General features: G+C 39.5%; 1 protein-coding gene across 1 annotated transcript; it reads right to left on the bottom strand.

The window, feature by feature from the left end:
• Nucleotides 1-3951: 3951 nt before the first annotated feature.
• Nucleotides 3952-18621, bottom strand: htr3a (5-hydroxytryptamine (serotonin) receptor 3A). Its single transcript, XM_049592442.1, has 8 exons — nucleotides 18448-18621; nucleotides 16146-16190; nucleotides 15556-15665; nucleotides 15270-15439; nucleotides 12944-13104; nucleotides 8718-8928; nucleotides 4864-5100; nucleotides 3952-4685 (listed from the first exon to the last, which is right to left on the bottom strand). The coding sequence occupies exons 1-8, from the start codon at nucleotides 18619-18621 to the stop codon at nucleotides 4375-4377; spliced, it is 1419 nt and encodes a 472-aa protein (XP_049448399.1). The 3' UTR covers nucleotides 3952-4374.
• Between the last annotated feature and the right edge of the window lie 249 nt (nucleotides 18622-18870).

Here is an 18870-nt window from a genome sequence, read left to right as displayed (position 1 = left end):
TCACTTACATTTGTTCACACGTGTCTGATATGTCAAACACCGTATTACAAAGGTTTAAAATGTAAATTGTCTTCTAATTTCAGGCTGCAAAGTACTTAATGAGGGGCTGCGGCAGGGGCCCTGTGAGCTGGAGGGGCCACCTAAAGATACACCTGTGCTCAAAGAAGAACTCACAGTAAATAGAAAATGGTGCAATTTTCTATATATGCCCTCTAAAAGACAAACCTATCTCCATCATGGCTTTCTGTTTTTGTAAAATAATATCAATCTATAACAAAATGATATGCTTATTCTACATACACTATAGAAAATATAATCCAACCCTCTGGAGTCCACAGACACGCCGGTGCGACCAAATCACATGACCGATTTAAATTGACGTAGCAGCAAGACGCAGCCTCGCTGAGTCTCCGTTTCAACTTGTGTCGAAAGTGTGAACTTCAGACTGTATACCACTTTTAAATTGTGTTGATAGGCTAAGTAAAACCAGACTTATGATAAAAAAAATTATGCAGTGCTTTTTCCTGAATATTGTTGTCACGTTTGGTGCAGGAACAAATGGTAAAAATGGGCTATTCTAACGAAAGTGCATGCAAGCAGAAAAAAACATGGCCCCTTTCCTATTGGTGGTGTTTGTGTGATTTTAGGTCCAATGTGTTAATACAGTATGTCATACATAAATGACTAAAGTCACACAGGTAAGGTTTGTGCTGAAAAAATGATACCAAACAAGGCAAGATAGGTGAAATTTAAAGGTACAATGAAAAGTAGTCAAAAACAGTCAATTATACCCTTGACCACAAAGGGTTAACTATAAAAACTATTTAGTTAAACTAATAATTTCCTGTTTTCTTTTGTAGTTTTTGTCATTTAAAGATTGCTGGGTAATATGTATGTTACCTGCATATGTTACTCTGCGTTCCATTAAGTACATTAATATCAGCACAATAAGTAGTATCTACTAAATTGGATTAAATTTACACAGACTGGCAATGCCACTTTTTTTGTATAGCACGTCTCATACACAAGGGAAATTCAAATTACTTCACAGAGCAATATAATATAAAACATAATGAAAGATACAGAAAAGAGTGAAGAGAGAAAAAAGATTTAAAATGTAAAATTAATTACAAAATGATTCACTTTTTTTTTTTAACAAAAAAATCACAATTAAAAAAATAAGTGCAGACAAGAGGTGCAGAGATAAAAAGACTATTTAAAATGACTGAAAATTGAATTTAAAAATAAGTTTGCAGTCCTTACAGGGTGGAGCAGGCAGTGTGATAAAGGAATGACATGTTTGTGTCAGAAGATGCAACATTTAGATTTAGTATAATTATAAAAAATAAACACACAAACAGATGGAGACACAGTAACTGTCACTGTATCAAAACAGTGTATGAACAGTATGGCGTGTGTCTTCGTATTCTGAGCATACAAAGTATTTTATTATGGTAAATTTGTTATTATTACAAAAAAATAATCCCTTCCTAAGGCTGTTCTTGTGCTACTTAACTTAAAAAGAATTCCAAGGTGACTACTCACTGTCCACACAGATCATGACCGGGCTCTTCATTGGAACCATACAGATTTAAAACAGATTAAACTTCACTCTAAAAGATCTCTGGTGACACAGCAAGTCTTTTTGGAAACACAAAATACACAAAAAGACAAAGGGGTTTCATTTGTGTTAATGTATTAGTTTCCTTTACATGCATTTAAAAATATTCTTACGAACAAAGGATTTAATATTCAGTGACTCAGTTGTAGCATGAGCGAACCTGTTGTGCCGCTCTGCAGCTGAGGGAGACTGATGCTGTTGTGCATGGTGCCATCCTCTGGCTGCTGGGGTGAACTGCAGGAGTTAACTCATGATGATGAGCTGTGTGGTGTTTATACTGATATTAGCAGATTTGAGGCAGATTATGAGCAGTTCATTATTGTGGGAATTGCGGGTATTAAACACCTCAAATCTCAGAAAAAAATTAGAATATCAGCAGTGAATGGACCCATTTCACAATGGGGTCAGGAACCATGTTAAAACAATGTATTTGACATCATTTACAGTCCTCTAAACTGAGGGACTGTTCATTATTTATTTGGGGGAGGCATGTCAAATATTTTTTTTAAGCACTGGTGAGGGACATATGTTTTTATTTTGGCTCCAGGGACAGACATATAAATGTAAATGGTTGTATTTATTTTATCCCAGTTTGTAAAGAAAATGTGCATTTGGAAGGCATGCTTTTTTGAAACAATTGCCAAAATTCATTCAAAATCATTTATCACAGCCAGAAACTATTGTTGGATTTTCAAATTTCCAATAGTCCTTGGACACATCATGTGCAACGAACACTTCCATCAGAAAAAGGGAAAAAAAATAAATAAATAACCAAATCTGAGCTGAAAATAGTGATATTTCTGTTATCTTCAGCCTCTAACTTTTAACTTTCAGATATCAAAGGGTAAGTTTTAAAAATCTAATTAGTAATTTATGGAGGAGCGAGGGTCAAATACTTTCTGCCAGTCTCTAAGGGAGGCTAAAGGAAAAATATATAATAAAAAGTCACACCCTAACCACCGCCCTCCTCTGATAAGTGAAGAACAGTCCCTAAGTGAGGTTTTAATGCAGCGCTGAGAAATTTCATGGAGCGGTATTAGTACTTCTACCGCAGTAAAGGATCTGAATACGTCTCACACCACTGCACAGAATCTATCTTATATATAGACTATAAAAAAGACGTATTGTATCTATGTACCCATTTAAAATGTACCTAAAAATAAACCAAGTTAAAACCTGTGAGTGCCACAAAATTTCAGCTGAAGAAAAATATTTGTAGCACTGGAGAGGCTCAAAATAAATAAATTAAATTAAATTAAATTAAATAAATAAAAGAAGCCACACCTCCCCCCTGATAAATAAAGACCCGTCCCTAAAGATTAATCAGTAGTAATTATCTTAATCACTTAAGAGGGGGAAATACAAATGCTAAAGAGTAAAGTGTGAAAGTCCAGTTGGACAAAATTAAATTAAAAGTGAGGCTTTATTAAATAAACAGCCAAACGAATAAGTACAAATTAAAATAAATGAACCAACTGGATTTAATACTTTACATAAATACTGCTTATTATTTCATAATGTTTATGATAGCTATTTTTTATCTTAGGTTGCAACTTTAATTTCAGAATTCATTTTCCAAATCTATTTCCACATTAGCAAGTCGTTCTTCTTTAAATAAGAATAACATTAAAAATAATTCATAATAATGACATGAGTTTTAATAGAATATATCATAATATGTTACTGTACTGCTCAATGTGATTTATTTATCTGTATACGTCTGACATTTTGCATTTATTCAAATATGATTTATTAGGCCTTTTCTTCTCTTTTATGGTATATAATTCTCATCTCTTGTTGACACAGCACAATTGAATAAAAAAATAAATAAATAAAATAAAATATGATGATAATAATAATGATGATAATAATAATAATAATAATAAAACTACGGCACACATCTGCTACTGTATTTGTAAAATAAAAATAATCAGTGTATAAAATTACAGTCGTTTTTGGACAGATTTTATTACATAAGGTGACACATTGACATTAAACATTATATTGATATGTATTTGAAACGGTACAAGTTTCCACAGTTTTACATAAAGACTTATGATTTACCATCACATGAAAATAAACTAATAATATGCATCATACTTGTGTATATGTATCTGAGAACACATTCAGGGAGAGGGGGCATGCAGTCAAATATCTCAATAATATACATGTAGTGCAAAACAGGTCATCATATGCATTTATTACATCAATATTATAAATTCATTATTTACTAATTTTATGTATTCATTCGTTTTTTTTTTCTTTTTTAATCTATAAGCTTGTCTCTGAGTCCAAATTTTATTCCTAAACTGTGTCATCAGTGCTCCATATTTTCATACTTTGACCTTTATCCCAACAAACTGTCTTAGCTAAAATATCTTTGCTGTGTTACCACTGTCGTCCTTTTAAATCCTTAATAATCATGGATAATAATTAAGTGTGTTGGTGCATTGGACGTCTGAGAAAGTCTTGGCCTGGCCCTGAAAACACCTCAGGCTGCACTCACATCATGGAACTTTAAAACTCTCTGATCAAACCTAAAATGATGATAATAATATTTGTAGGGATTTGGTGGCAAACCCAAACCTTTGTACATGTGTCCCACATACAGGACGCCTTTCCCTGTTCCAATCATCTGCGAGTGCCTCCCTGTATCCACTGAGCTACACAGGGCATAGAGCCAATAACTCTGGCCCTCTGAATTCAGTGCTCCACCCACTGAGCTTGTGTCCACAGCAGTGCAGGGGTGAGCCTCAGGCGACCTGCCACACTGACCACAGCGTACCCAGTGTGATGCTGTAGGCCACCACGGCCACTAAATAAACTCTGAAGAGCAGCACGTCCAGCACGTAGCCGACCTGCAGCCACTCTTTGGCGACCTCCCGGCACCTGTCTCTCTTCTCCAGGAAGTGGCGTATGGCTGTCACTTCTTGCAGGATGTTGTCCATGACAGGCGGGGTGGGGTCCCTGGAGGGGGGCAGGCCCAGTCCGAGCAGTCCGCCTTCTCTGTCGTGGTGGCTGAGCCTTCGGCCTATCTCACAGGTGTGGTGGAGGGTGCACTGGGCTGCGGGATGAGACAAGAATAGGCTTCATTTAACTTGGAAAACTGTGTTTCATCGAAGTAGGTCTAAGTGTTAAAGCAAAGGGAAAAAGCTTCCTTCCAGTGCAATTAGAAGGGAAACATTTAGCATTTGGTTTGATTAAAAACTAGGCTCCCTTGCCCGCTTTCAACTGTAGCTTACCGGTCCCATAGTTGTTATCCTTGTAGTGCTCCAGGTCGGCGCCCTGGGAGGACAGTGAGGAGCAGAGTCGGTGCTTCTTGTGGATGCAGAAGAGGACCGGCGCTCTTTCCAGCACCAAGTACCTCACCCAGTGGGGCACAGGGGGCTGCAGGTCCTGCTTGTGGACCAGACGCACAATCAGCACGGTTTCTGTCAAGCTGATCACCAGGAGGGCCATGCAGACCACGAAGTACACACCTACAGAACAGGTAAGACGAGACAAGGTGTTTGATGATAATGATGTCAAAAGTTTGGGCACCTCAAGACATTTGAGCTCTCAGACAACTTTTACCAGGGTCTCAGACCTTAATGAGCTTATCAGGACTCTGGCTTGTTCACAGTCATCGTTAGGAAAGGCCAGGTAATGCAAATTTCAACTGATTCCTGAAACCTTGTCCCATCAATCAGCATCCATGGGCTCCTCTAAACAGCTGCCTAGCAGTCTGAAAACTAAAGTAACTAATGCCCACAACGCAGAAGACGACTGTAAGAAGAAAGCAAAGTGTTGTCAGGGAGCTGTTTCCTCAGTTTGTAATGTCATTAAGAAATGGCAGTTAACAGGAACTGTGGAGGTCAAGTTGAGGTCTGGAAGACCAAGAAAACTCTTAGAGTTGCTCGTAGGATTGTTAGAGAGGCTACTCAAAACCCCTGTTTGACTGCAAAAGACCTGCAGGAAGATTTATCAGACTGGAGTGGTGGTGCACTGTTCTACTGTGCAGCCACACCTGGACAAATATGACCTTCGTGGAAGAGCCATCAGAAGAAAACCTTTCCTGTGTGAGAAGTTTGCAAAGGAACATTGAAACGAGCCTGATTCTTTTTGGAAACAAGTTAAAATAGAACTTTTTGGACACAATGAGCAAAGGTATGTTTGGAGAAAAAACTGTTAAACACGTGGGTGGATGGATCAAGCTTTGAGCTTGTGTTGCAACTAGTGGCATGGGGAACATTTCACAGATAGAGGGAAGAATGGATTCAGCTGAATTCTTAAAGCAAACATCTCAGCATCTGTAGAAAAGCTGAAGATGAAGAGAGGACGGCTTCTACAACAAGGCAATGATCCTAAACACACCTCCAAATCCTCAATGGACGACCTCAAGAGGAGCAAGGTGAAGGTTTTGCCATGGCCCTCACAGTCCCCCGACCTAAACATCATTAAAAATCTGTGGACAGACCTCAAAGAGCAGTGCATGAGGACGGCCCAAGAATCTCACAGAGACTGAAGCCTTTGCAGGAAGAATGGGTGAAACTACGACTACCTGGCAACAGTGATGGATTAGTATAGTTTGGGATTGGGGGTAGTATGGAGCTACATTAGGGTCAAATGTTTTGTACTTGAAAAAATAAAATTTGAAACTGAAAATTCATGTGTTGATCTTGAATTTTGAAAAATACAACAATGTTGTATATGTAAACATTTTTTCAGGTTAAATATACAAAATACTTTGGTAATTCTTTTGAATGAATAATTTATTTTCACTTTTCACTTGCATATATATTTTAACATTTGAGGTCTTATTTTTTTCAGTTGCATGTTTTATCTTTTCAGATTCAGATCTTATTTTTTACAGTTTCAAATCTTTTTTTCACTTTCAGATCTTTTTTTTTTCAGTTTCAAATCTGTTTTTTGAGTTTCAGACTTTTGACCTTGATGTGGCGTGGGGGGCGTGGCATCAACTGAGAGGGGTGTGGAATCATGAGTGACAGTGCCTTCAGGGAACGTAGGAACTAAAAAAATTCTGACTCAACAGTTACATACACCATATTCATGTGACTGGCAGTGTAAAAATTGATGCCTTTGACAAACTTCCATTTAGAAATCTGTTTTAGACAGTACTGAGCACCAACTGCGGTATAAGAGCCATAAATTATGTCAGATTTTGCAGTTCAACAGCCACATTTTAAGTGCTGATATGTCCGATTTCCACAAAGCACTGTGAACGCAGCATAGTGTCCGTTTTGCTTGCGATGATGGCGTCCAGTCGGTCGTGATGATGGAGCTGTGAAAAAGTATGTTGTCACAAAAACGACCCTTTAATGTTTGTTATGATTTCCCAAAACATAGTTAACATTTCTAACCTGTGTGCTGGATGATGTTTGTCACTGGCATCAATTTTTACACTGCCAGTCACATGAATGTGGTGTATGTAAGTGTTGAGTCAGAATTTTTTTAGTTCCTACGTTCCCTGAAGGCACTGTCACTCATGATTCCACACCCCTCTCAGCTGATGCCACGCCCCCCATGCCACATCAGGGTCAAAAGTCTGAAACTCAAAAAACAGATTTGAAACTGAAAAAAGATCTGAAAGTGAAAAAAAGATTTGAAAGTGAAAAAATAAGATTTGAAACTGAAAAAAATAAGACCTCAAATGTGAAAATATATATGGAAGTGAAAAGTGAAAATAAATTATTCATTCAAAAGAATTACCAGAGTGAATCAAAATTATATTTAACCTGAAAAAACGTTCCATATACTTATTTTTATTTTGAATACATTGTTGTATTTTTCAGAATTCAAGATCAACATATGAATTTTCAGTTTCAAATTTTATTTTTTCAAAACATTTGACCCTAATGTAGCTCCATAGAGTAGGGCTAGACAAGCATGTTGCGTCTTCCTACTCCTTTTCGGACATGAAATGTTGATTTATGTTTCTCATTCTAAGTCTGTTCATAAGTTATTGTTTGTCTCTGTTTTGTAGGTATTTTTTCACAGTATAATCTATTTTAGTTATTTATTTATTTCAACTGCTCAAAATAAATAAATCAAATTAAATTAAAATCCACCAAACAAGAACTGAAAGACTCTTTGCTGGATACAAAAAGTGTTTAGGGGCGGCACGGTGGTGTGGTGGTTAGCACTCTTGCCTCACAGCAAGAGGGTTGCCGGTTTGATCCCGGGCGTGGGAGCCCTTCTGTGCGGAGTTTGCATGTTCTCCCCGTGTCAGCGTGGGTTCTCTCCGGGCACTCTGGCTTCCTCCCACAGTCCAAAGACATGCAGATTGGGGACTAGGTTAACTGATAACTCTAAATTGTCCATAGGTGTGAATGTGAGCGTGAATGGTTGTTTGTCTCTATGTGTCAGCCCTGCGATAGTCTAGTGACCTGTCCAGGGTGTACCCTGCCTCTCGCCCGATGTAGCTGGGATAGGCTCCAGCCCCCCCGCGACCCTCAAGAGGATGAAGCAGTTAGAAGATGAGTGAATGAATGAATGAATGAAAAAGTGTTTAGAAGCTGTGATATTTGCCAAAGGGGGCACTACTAAGCACTGACCCTACAGGGTGCCTGAACTTTTCCTTTTTTGTTACTTTGAAACTGTAAAATATTGAAATTAAAAAGTGGTCTTCCCTAAAATATTGAAGAAATGTGTAATCTTGAACCTCATGTCTTTTGGAGTTTTCATCCTGGAGTTTGCATGTGCGTTAACTGTCAACAAACAGGTGGATTGAGCCTAAATGTTTGTGTTCTTCTGTCATAGACCTGTGATATGATGGTAATTTTTTGAGGATGTTTTCTTGCTTTCCACCCAATGCATGCTGGGATCGTCTCCAGCCCTCCAAAAACCTGAAATTAGTGCTTGAATTTAGTCTGAGTGTGCTCTCAGAACTTGTTTTGCCCTCGCCAATCTGTCTCGGCATGTTTGACTTGCAGATTAACTGCTGCTCAATTTTGTTCGGAGCTCTCCTGACATCATAGTTTACCAACCTTTTTTTTTATTTTTAAATAAGGCTAAATATTTTAAAAGCATGAGCTGACACTGCAGGAACCCTGCTGTGAATGCAAACTGCTGATAAGCAGTAGCAGATCCCAGTCACCTATCAGCGGGGTTCCTATGGCGGTGGCAGGCAGAGTGTCAGATACAATGATGAGGAAGACAGAGTAGCCCAGCAGCAAAGTGATCTTGAAGGAAACCCTCTCTCCGCTGTCTGGTGGCAGATAGAAACCCACAATGTCCATCACCATCAAGAAGATACTGGGCAGCAGCAGGTTCACGGTGTAGAACAACGGCCGCCGCCGGATCACCACCTGGGAAATGAATGTTTTGAGTCAAGTTATAATGTCAGGGGGCTCTGTCCTAAGACTGTCAGTAATTAACATGTTGAACCTCTTGTTTTACTCCGTGCAGAACCAGAACTGTTGAAATTAAAGCTATATCCATCATCCCGGTAGGTCTGATCAGTATTTTCTAGTATCTACATAGTGAGTTTTGGTTTCCAGTTTTTATGCCAAAGGTTAATCATATCCTAACTCTAGCTGTGAACATAACACACAAACATGAGATATCAATCTTCTCACTCTCACACAGAATGCAAATAAAGCATATTTCAAAAAAACAAACACGTATTTGGGCCCACAGTTATTTTTATAGTTAGCAGCCCAGGCGCGTTATTAAGATTTGAGGACAGTGGTGGTTCAGCTCCAACCTCTGTAGAAGGGTCTGGGGGATCCTCTCACGCAAAATCATCTTAATGAGCAATCTCTTTTGGTGCACTATAGCATCTTGTTTACCCCTAAAAACTCTTTTTAAGACTTTATTTTCCAGAATAATTATGGATTGTGATATGAAGGGGCCTCCCTAGTGTAGTGGTTAGAGCACTTGTCTTCCATGCAGAAGGTCCAGGATTTGGATTCTGCTGGGGTTGACGTCATCAAACGCATACAGTCGCAAGAGGTTCCCACCACAGAATCAAACGGAATCAGATTCCTTAAAGAGTAACTCCAGAATCTGAGCCAAGTCCTCAAATGAGTGCGCATCTCAAGCCTGTTGTAGCCGGGAGGTTCCAGACATGAAAACAAATGGTTAAAAATTTTAGAAGTTGGTTGTTGGTTTGGCCATCAGGCATCTCATCTGGATCCTCCTGGGCGCCTCTCATTAAAGGTGTTCAGGGCACGTCCCACTAGTAGGAGGCCCCGGGGCAGACCCAGGACATGCTGGAGGAATTATATATCTCATCTGGCCTGGGAACACCTTGGGGTCCCCCAGGAGGAGCTGGAAACAACACTGGAGAGAGGGACGTCTAAGATGGTTTGCTTGGCCTGCTGCCCCCGAGACCTGGCCCCAGATAAGTGGATGAAAATGGATGGATGGATGGATGGAAACAATACTTTGCAACTGCTATCATTAAATTTGCAGAATTGTGAGGTTCTTGTACTTGAGTATTTACATTTTATGCTACTTTATACTTCTGCTCCTCTACATTTCAAAGGGGAAACACTGTACTTTTTACTGCACCATATATTTCTGCTTCAGTTACTATGAAAAATTAGGTATTACAAAATATAATCAACTAATGAATAATGATGATGAAAATTCAAGATCAAACTATCCAGCAATATATAAAGCATTAAAAATGAACTCTTCCTTTACCAAAACTTTGATTCATCATTATGCTATTTCCGAGGGCTTTAATGCATGAATGAAATGACATGTCATTAGATCTGTTTTGTCTTGGGGTTTGTTTTTTTTTTTAGATCTGGGGCTAATCATTAAAGAATCAGGGCTGAAGCCTCCACGCCCAGGCCTATTCACAAATTGTGTATAATTCAGTTCCAAATAATATCACAGACAAATATTTGAGATTAATTTTAAAAAAAAAAGCAAATACCTTTACTTTGGACTCTTCGTTTTCATTGGTCACTATCAGATGTCAGTCAGTGACACCTGTTGTGATTGGCAGACGGTGCGGAAGTGAAAGAGGGCGGGGCAAACAGCGCAAATAAACGAAGGAAAAAAAGCGGGTTTCGGTGAAGTAGATGGAGGAAAGTGTTAGCAAGACTCCAAAACGCAATTTTCTCTACTTAGTTACAGTTAATTAGCCTGAAGGTTTGTGTTCGTGCTGTGAGCGGGAAAGCTGTGTGGGTCCTCTGATGAAAACACCTGTTGGAAGATGATTGCGCAGTTTGTGACCCGAGATGCGTTTGAGGACCTGGGACGAAAGTTTCAGCCTCTGCTGCCTGCAACAGAAACTGCCTCTCCATGACCGAAGAGAAATGTGAGTTAAACTTTATTTATCTTCACTTGGTTTAAATAAAGAGGACACTACTGTCACGAGACATCTGAGACACATACTCTACAGGCCTGCAAGATTTAACTATATTTATTCTGTGTGTGAGGACAGGGGAGACTCAGTCTGCTGTATGACAGAGCTCAGGTGAAGGCAACAATAACTTGTGCTTAAAATGTGCAAATCTTAGTGATAAAAACTGCCACTGACCTGTTTATTTTTGGTGAGATGTTGTGAGCTTGTCTTTGCTTTACATGTTTAACTTTGCTAGTTGTTGATATAGCATTTACATATTCAGGTATGACCTCATATTAAAGGAGTCTGTCTTTATTTTTGAATGGATATAATTGTCTTATTCTGGTGTTTTATTTTGGAGTTGAATTTAAATTGAGTGTAAAATATAATTTGTTAATCACATTACATTAATTATCAGTAAACTACAATAAGACTGGGTATTAGAGGTGGGAATCGCCGTAAGATCCATGATACATTATTATTGCGATATTGCGATACGCTGAGTATTATGATGAAATTTATCATCTTTTTTCCCCAACTGCAAATTATTTCCCCAAAGGAAAGCTTTGTCAACCAAGTTTTACCTCATAAGATAAAGTTTTCAGTCTGTTCATCGATATCATTTTTATTGCAGCAATATGTGACACAGAGCAGACAGACTGACCTACACCGTCATAAAACCTGTCAGAAATGCTGCATACACCTGAAAGACTGAACTGTGGGCAGATTTAATGCTCTCTGAGAGGCCAGATTAAACACCTGAGCCAAACACTTCACATGCAGGCATCCCGCTAACTGAATGGTAACACCCATGTTCGAAGTGTTGTCTGTTAAATTCTTGTGCTGCATTTTGCAGGAGGTGTGCAGTGTTTGCTCCGGTCTGACTTTGATGTCCTGCTCTAGTTTGGAGAACGTGAGACAGCAGTCTCCTGTCCTCTGTCAGATAATGTCCCGTTATAGTCACATATGAATCCACTGACCTTGACGTCCAGGCGTCACAAGTTAACGGCACCCTTCCTGCTCTACTCAAAAGATTCCTCAGCTTTATGCTTCACTTCTCTGTAGAGCTTGGGTACAGCTGTGTTGGTCTTGGTTTTCAACAGCGCTGTATGGACGCTGATCTTTGCACATGAAGTAGGTGATGGACTGTGTTATTTTCTTCGCTCTCTCACAGTTGGATGGTAGTTTTGTCGAGCTAAGTGTGTCCAGTGTTGGTTGATTTTTAGGTGGAGCTGGTTTAGCGTTAGTTTGGCCATCAGCGGCTACTGCTATCGCTGGATGGTCTAGTGTGAGGTGAGCCCTCATGTTTGTAGTATTCCCAGAATATTTTGCTGTCATATGACACTGCTGACAAATTATATGTGTCATATCCAAGTCCTCCTTTCCATCTGTGTTAAAAAATCCAAAAATATGTCCAAACCAAGCATTTCTGATTTCTTTCTCCAGTGCCTCCATCTTTGTTTTGACAAACTTACTGCCAATATCGCTTGACTGAGACCTCTGCTGACCTCAGCAGGAAAAAAAAACCTCAGCACCATCTAGTGGAGCAAGAAAGCAATTGATTTTATTACTCTAGTACCAAAAGTTCCAAAATTAATGATGTACAATAAAAGGTTGATACTTGGTGTCTGTGTATCGATACAGTATCGCCATGCAAAATTTTGCGATACTCTGTTGTACTGTTTTTTTCCCCCCACCCCTGGTAACTTTTGTTAAGTACTCAACTTTACATTAAGCACATAACATGACAACGCCCAACCATTTTTCCCATCTTTCCCTAAGCCTAACCTACGTAACTTTCTGTTAACGTGACGAGTCCTTTGGCAGGACACTAAGTCATTAGATTTTGTCTGACCCGTTGTCTGAGGATAAGTTGTGTTATTAATGGGAAAATAATAAAGTTACAATAACAGCAGTTTGGCAGGTCTTGAGGACAGAGGTCAGAATCTTCAATACAAGATGCACCACCCCTCATTTATGCCACACATAGAAATTTAAATCTTAAAATATCAAGTACTCACATGAAACTTCATCTCAGCGTAGTAGTCATCATTGTCCACACTGAAGATCTTGTAGTTGGACAGTATATGGAGCAGCTCCCACTCTCCTTGGTTCATGAAGACGCTCTTGTCCTCCCTGAGCTCCTCGGGGCTTCGCATCAGGGTGATGTTGATGTCATCAACTACAGATCGAACACAATGTCGGGAGCAGCATGAAACGGCCATGGCAACAAGTTACCTTTCACCCTCCACTCTGCTCTTTAAGCACATGTCACAGCAGGGGAGAGTTCATGGATGCACAGAACAGAGCGGTTGTTCCACTCAAGCCTTAATGAGAAGAGCTGAAGAGAGAGATGGATGTTGTTTTCTGATGCCGGTGAATATTTTTCACCATTCTGCCAGAATTACATCAAGGGTGACAAAAGGGCAGATTATTAGCATCATCTAGAGAGCTGCACTGGGATGTTGCTAATGTGAAGTACCTGTAAGTACTTCAGAAATGTTTTACATCTTAATTATGAGATCTAGAATGGAAAATGCACTGAGAAATAATAGTTGGACACCTGAACTGTTTTTCATACCAAGTGCCAGAATAAAAACTGGCAACATACATTAATGCAAACTAGGGATATGTAACACTTGTTTGTTATTATGCAGCGGATATGTTAAAACTTTGCAATGCTGTGGTTAATGTGATTATGTTTAGGCACAAAATCCATTTGGTTATGGTTCCAAAAAGATCAGGTTTGGGCTAAAAATACCGCTTCTGGTGGCAGACTACTGTTATTGTAGGCCTTGTAAGTCAGACCTAAGTTATAATTTTTTTCAAATTAATGTGAAGTTGGCATTTTTGTTCCAGGCTGTTTTTTTTGGGGGGGGGGCATTTTTTTTTGCCTTTAATCAATAGGAAAGTGAAGTGTGAAGTGGGGAGAGAGAAAGGGAGTGACATGCAGCAAAGGGCCACAGGCTGGAATCGAACCCAGGCCGCTGCGGCAACAGCCTTGTACGTGGGGCGCTTCCTCTATCCACTAATCCACCGACGCCCCTGTTCCAGGCTGCTTAAAGTTTACTTGGTTTTTTACTTTTTCTATGAGTAATGATAACATTGTGCACTCAGAGCTGTTAGTAAAGCAGGTCAAAGCTGAACCAGGAAGTTGGTCTGTAAACTGCGATGGATGTTTATGAACGGTTTGGGGAATTTACTTTACCGATCTCCATTGGTTTTTTTCTTGTTAATAAGTTTGGCTAACCCGGGGGTTTGTGTACACTATGTCTGTTTATGTTTCTTTTCCTGTTTACTTCTTTTCGGTGGTGTTGCTGAATTCCCAGATTTCAGCATTTAACTTGGTAAATGTTATTATTTCTTATAGAAATGATGGTCAGAGCTACAACAATTGGACCTAAATTATGATCAATTGTGACTATCCTTTAATGCAGGTTCAAACTTGTTAATATATGCATGTTTCTGATGGTAGTGGGCTCCATTCTGTGTTTAGTTTGGAGTTAAAACAAAGCACACAGTGCCTTACATATTGCAGTTATTGCATTGTACAGCAGTGTCAGGAATAAACCTTATGTTATAATATACCTATGTAGTTGGAGACCTTATTCTTAGAAACCTTAACCTGTTAAGAACCCTTAACTCATCCTAATAGAGGAAAAATACTATATGCTTTGTGACTTTATCAAATAATGAAAAACAATTTCAAGAACTAAAATCTATGGCATCAAAGCCACAGCTGGTAACTTTTATGAAAATAACGTGTCATATTTGCTGAAACTGTCATAATATTCTAAAATAAGTACAAGAGACTGATAGTTTGCAGAAAAAAAATCATGTCTGTTCTCCTCTTCTTACTGCATCTAATGGCTTTCACCAGAATCTACTGCGACACACAAAAAACAACCACTCATAGCTGATGACTCTCTAACGCAGCTGTCAATCACGCAGGGTTGCAACGGTTTGAGATTTTCACGGTACATTTACTGTCTCAGAGAACATTATGCTTTTACGGTATACAGTATTACTAGGAATGCACAATATATACCGGGCTAATAAATTATCAGCCGAAAATGGGACATTTTTATTATCATGCGTTATTCTGATAATTAAAATTATAGCTGATAAATAACGCTGATAAGCCAGACTGCTTTCATTGGATTAACAAGCTTCTACACACCAGACACAGTGGGTGGTGCTACATGTACCTTTAAACTTGGTTTGCGAGGCACCAGTAAACACAGAGAAGAAAAACAACAACTGCATCTGATCTCCAACCGCCCGTCACCCCACCAGATTAACAAACTTCCTGAAAAACTTGTATGAAGTAAGTGGAAAATGTCTTACTGGTATGAAGCCAGCTCTGGAAGGTGAGGCTGCATTTCTGAACATCAAATGGGAAGTTGTAGATGTTGAGGGTGCACGCTGTGACCACCTGGATGGGCTTGTAGTTGCGCACCAGTCCATCATGTGTCACATAGACGTATGGTATGTCTGGAGACTTCCCCACATCGACACTGTTGAGACAAAAATATCAACAACAGCTTGTTTAGGAGCAAAGACGGGCTGAGGCCAGTTCTGGTGGAATAATAGAGGTAGCAGAAATATTTGTTTCAACAGCAGCAGTTCTTACAACTCATTGATGAGGATGTCCGGCACCCACACATTAGCAGTAGGAATAGAGACTTGTTTGACTTCATCAAAGTCTTCTGGGTTCCACACCAGGAATTCATCTGTCCAGGACTAAAATATTGAAGAACAGAAGAAGCTTAATGAGTAACAGATTTTTAGAATAGATATTTTCTTTGTTGCACTGGTGCTCCATGGTCACAAAATGTGACTAGATAGTCATGGTTTGGAGCCCTGAAGGTACAAAGACACACCTTCCTCTGCTCATGTTATTGTCAATTTCATTAAGTTGAACTGTTAGCACGGTGCCATTAAGTTTATTCACTGTAAGCTGGAGATAAACAAACACCTCAAGTTCATATATTAATATTATTTACAAATTGTACTGGTGCTCCATGGTCGCAAAATGTGATTAAATAGTCACGGTCTAGAGCCCTGCAGATGAGAAACACGCTTTACCTGCTCACACACTGTCACTCAGAAAAAGTTATCTGGATGAGAGATTCAAATCAAAGTAGCTGTGTTCCAGATGTATCTATACAGCACTTACAGTACTTGTTATGATTTTTGGAAATTCATTTCTCTTTGTCTTACCTGTCTGTACCACACATATGTTGTCAGAACCTGGTTCTTCTCATCCTGTTGTGGAATACAAGGAGACATCAGAGTGTTTAGAGAAACAATTTATATATTCAGAATATTAAAATATGGCTGAAACTACATATATAAATAACATTTGAATTAATACAGCTCCAGTTGAAGCTTCAATTTGAATAATTCAGAAGTATGTTAAAACATATTTTTCAACTTTATTAAACCTATTAGGTCTTGGCAAACTCCAGGCCACATCCTTTTTTGAGGGATAGAAAACCAAAGATGCTGTAGACTTCAATGCATTTTAACATCCATCCATCCATTTTCATCCTCTTATCGGGGGCAGGGTCGCGGGGGCAGCAGGTCAAACAGAGCACCGCAGATGTCCCTCTGCCCCGCAGCGTTTTCCAGCTCCTTATCGGGGACCCCGAGGTGTTCCCAGGCCAGATGAGATATGTAATCCCTCCAACGTGTTCTGGATCTGCCCGGGGGCCTCCTACAAGTGGGCCGTGGGCGGGACACCTCTAACAGGAGGCTTCCTGGTCAGATGCCAGACCCACTTCAACTGACCCCTTTCGACGTGACGGAGCAGCGGCTCTACTCCGAGCTCTCTCTGGATGTCCGAGCTCCTCACCCTGTCTCCAAGGGTGTTTTCACACCTGCCCTGTTTGAGTCTGTTCAATCAAACTCAAATTTGTTTGCACGCTAAGTGTGATTCGTTTGGGCAGGTGCCAACACAGCAATTGCACTCGGGTGTGCTCCACAACAAACGAACTCTGGTGCGGTTCGTTTGTTGTGAGAACGTGTTGCGACCTGGATCTGAACCAACTGCAGTCACATGACACATTGTTTGGGTTAAACATGAGCATGTTACAGTCCTGGAGGATTATTAATGTGCACCTCCTCCTGTACTGCCTTAATATGCACATTCAGCACATCCAATGCATCAAAACATTGTTTTCTAGTTGGAGCCGCGCCTCGTTTTCAAACTGTATGGTTTGACTAAAATGAACAATGACAGCAATATAGTCCACGATGAGCAGCGCTAAAATCAACCTGCGTAGTTGTCCCTCCATTATGACATTAGAAAGTGTCACATTTATCTTGCAAGTGTACTCTTCTTCAACATTTGCTTTACTTCCTGGATTTTTCCCACATGGAAATTCTGACCAATCAAGAGAAGCTTTCTCGCGCAAGGCATTTGATCTGGTCCTCTTGTAAATGCTGCCGTGAGAACACGAACCAACTCTAGGCAATTATACAACTTTGGAACAAAATTAGTCTCTGATTCAGACCAACGCAAGACAACTCTAGGTCTAAAAGCACCCTAAGGCTGAGCCCAGATGCCCCTGTGGAGGAACTCATTTTGGCCGCATGTATCCGCACTCTCATTCTTACAGTCACTACCCAAAGCTCATGACCATAGGTGAGGACCAGTTATTCGAAAGCTTTGCCTTCTGGCTCAGCTCCCTCTTCACCACAAGTGGCAGCATCACGGCAGATACTGCACCAAACTGCCGACCCATCTCATGCTCCAGTTAAACATGTTTGAATGAATATTTTAAAAGTTTGTATGCACATTTTGCGATTCTTCTGAATATATTTCAAACGCTAGCCAGAACAATGGATATTCAAAACTTTCTTAAAACATTTAGTTAATTCCAACCCATTTCCAGGCCCTGAAAACAGTTTTTCTAATTTTATAACTTTTCAGGGAATTTCATGACCGTGGTGACCCTGAATAGAGAATTGTGACAAATAATTGTTATCTGAATGTTGATTGAAATGATCAGGAATATCTTAAATGTCAACTAGTTTATATGGAAAGTTAAATGAAAATGGGATTGGGAATACTCTCCATTGAAGCACAATATAAACTGACAGGATTGAGGTGGTTGCTTTATTTCTTAATCTTAAGGCCCAGTCTTGCCTTCTTGGAAGAGAGTCTCTTTTTCAAGATTAGTGTTAAAGTATATTTCTAATTGAATGTGTTAAATGAAATTAATACACAGCAAACCTGAGGTCAGGTCAAGCATATGAAGGCAGTCTGCAGCCCTGAAGAGGTTAATCCATCTGCTCTGCTGTGTTAATTTAAGTGTTGCAAATCAAATGTAACCCTGTAACGCCTCAGTTAGGTGTGCATGTTTGTATGTTTAATTGCAGATAATTATGCAGATTATGTATGGCATATAAAATGATAATTAAAGGGGTCATGACACGCATGGTAAATGATGTGAATAACACAGTGAAGCAAGTTAGTGTGACGTTCTGGATGTTTGTTCATTTGTGCATCATAACTCACCACATTAAGGATGGAGTAAACCATGAGGTCGATGGCCACTATGGTGGACGTCCTCCAGTCTTTCACGGGTCTCACTCCCTTCTTATACCCCGCACTAAGAAACTCAGACAGGCGCACTAATGTGGCATTGGCAAATCTTCCTGTGCTGCTGCCCAGTTTCTTCACTGCAGACATGTCAGCTATTAATCGTTTCATGTGCACTGACATGAACAAGTCAAACATACAGTGTTTATCTCACAGTGTCAGCAAGAGTGGTACATTTAAAAAAAAAAAAAAAAAGTCAGTCAAAAGCGATAAAACATATTATAGCATAGTTTTTTATCAGTAGGCCTGCTTTCTTAATGTAATCTCCATTAGAATAAAGAGCTTTTTTGTTTTAATAAAATTTGGTGAATTCAAATTATTCTTAGATATTGGTTAAAG

Source organism: Epinephelus fuscoguttatus, linkage group LG12 (genome assembly GCF_011397635.1).
Source record: "Epinephelus fuscoguttatus linkage group LG12, E.fuscoguttatus.final_Chr_v1".
Lineage (NCBI taxonomy): Eukaryota > Metazoa > Chordata > Actinopteri > Perciformes > Serranidae > Epinephelus > Epinephelus fuscoguttatus.
This window is presented reverse-complemented; position numbering and strand designations above follow the sequence as displayed.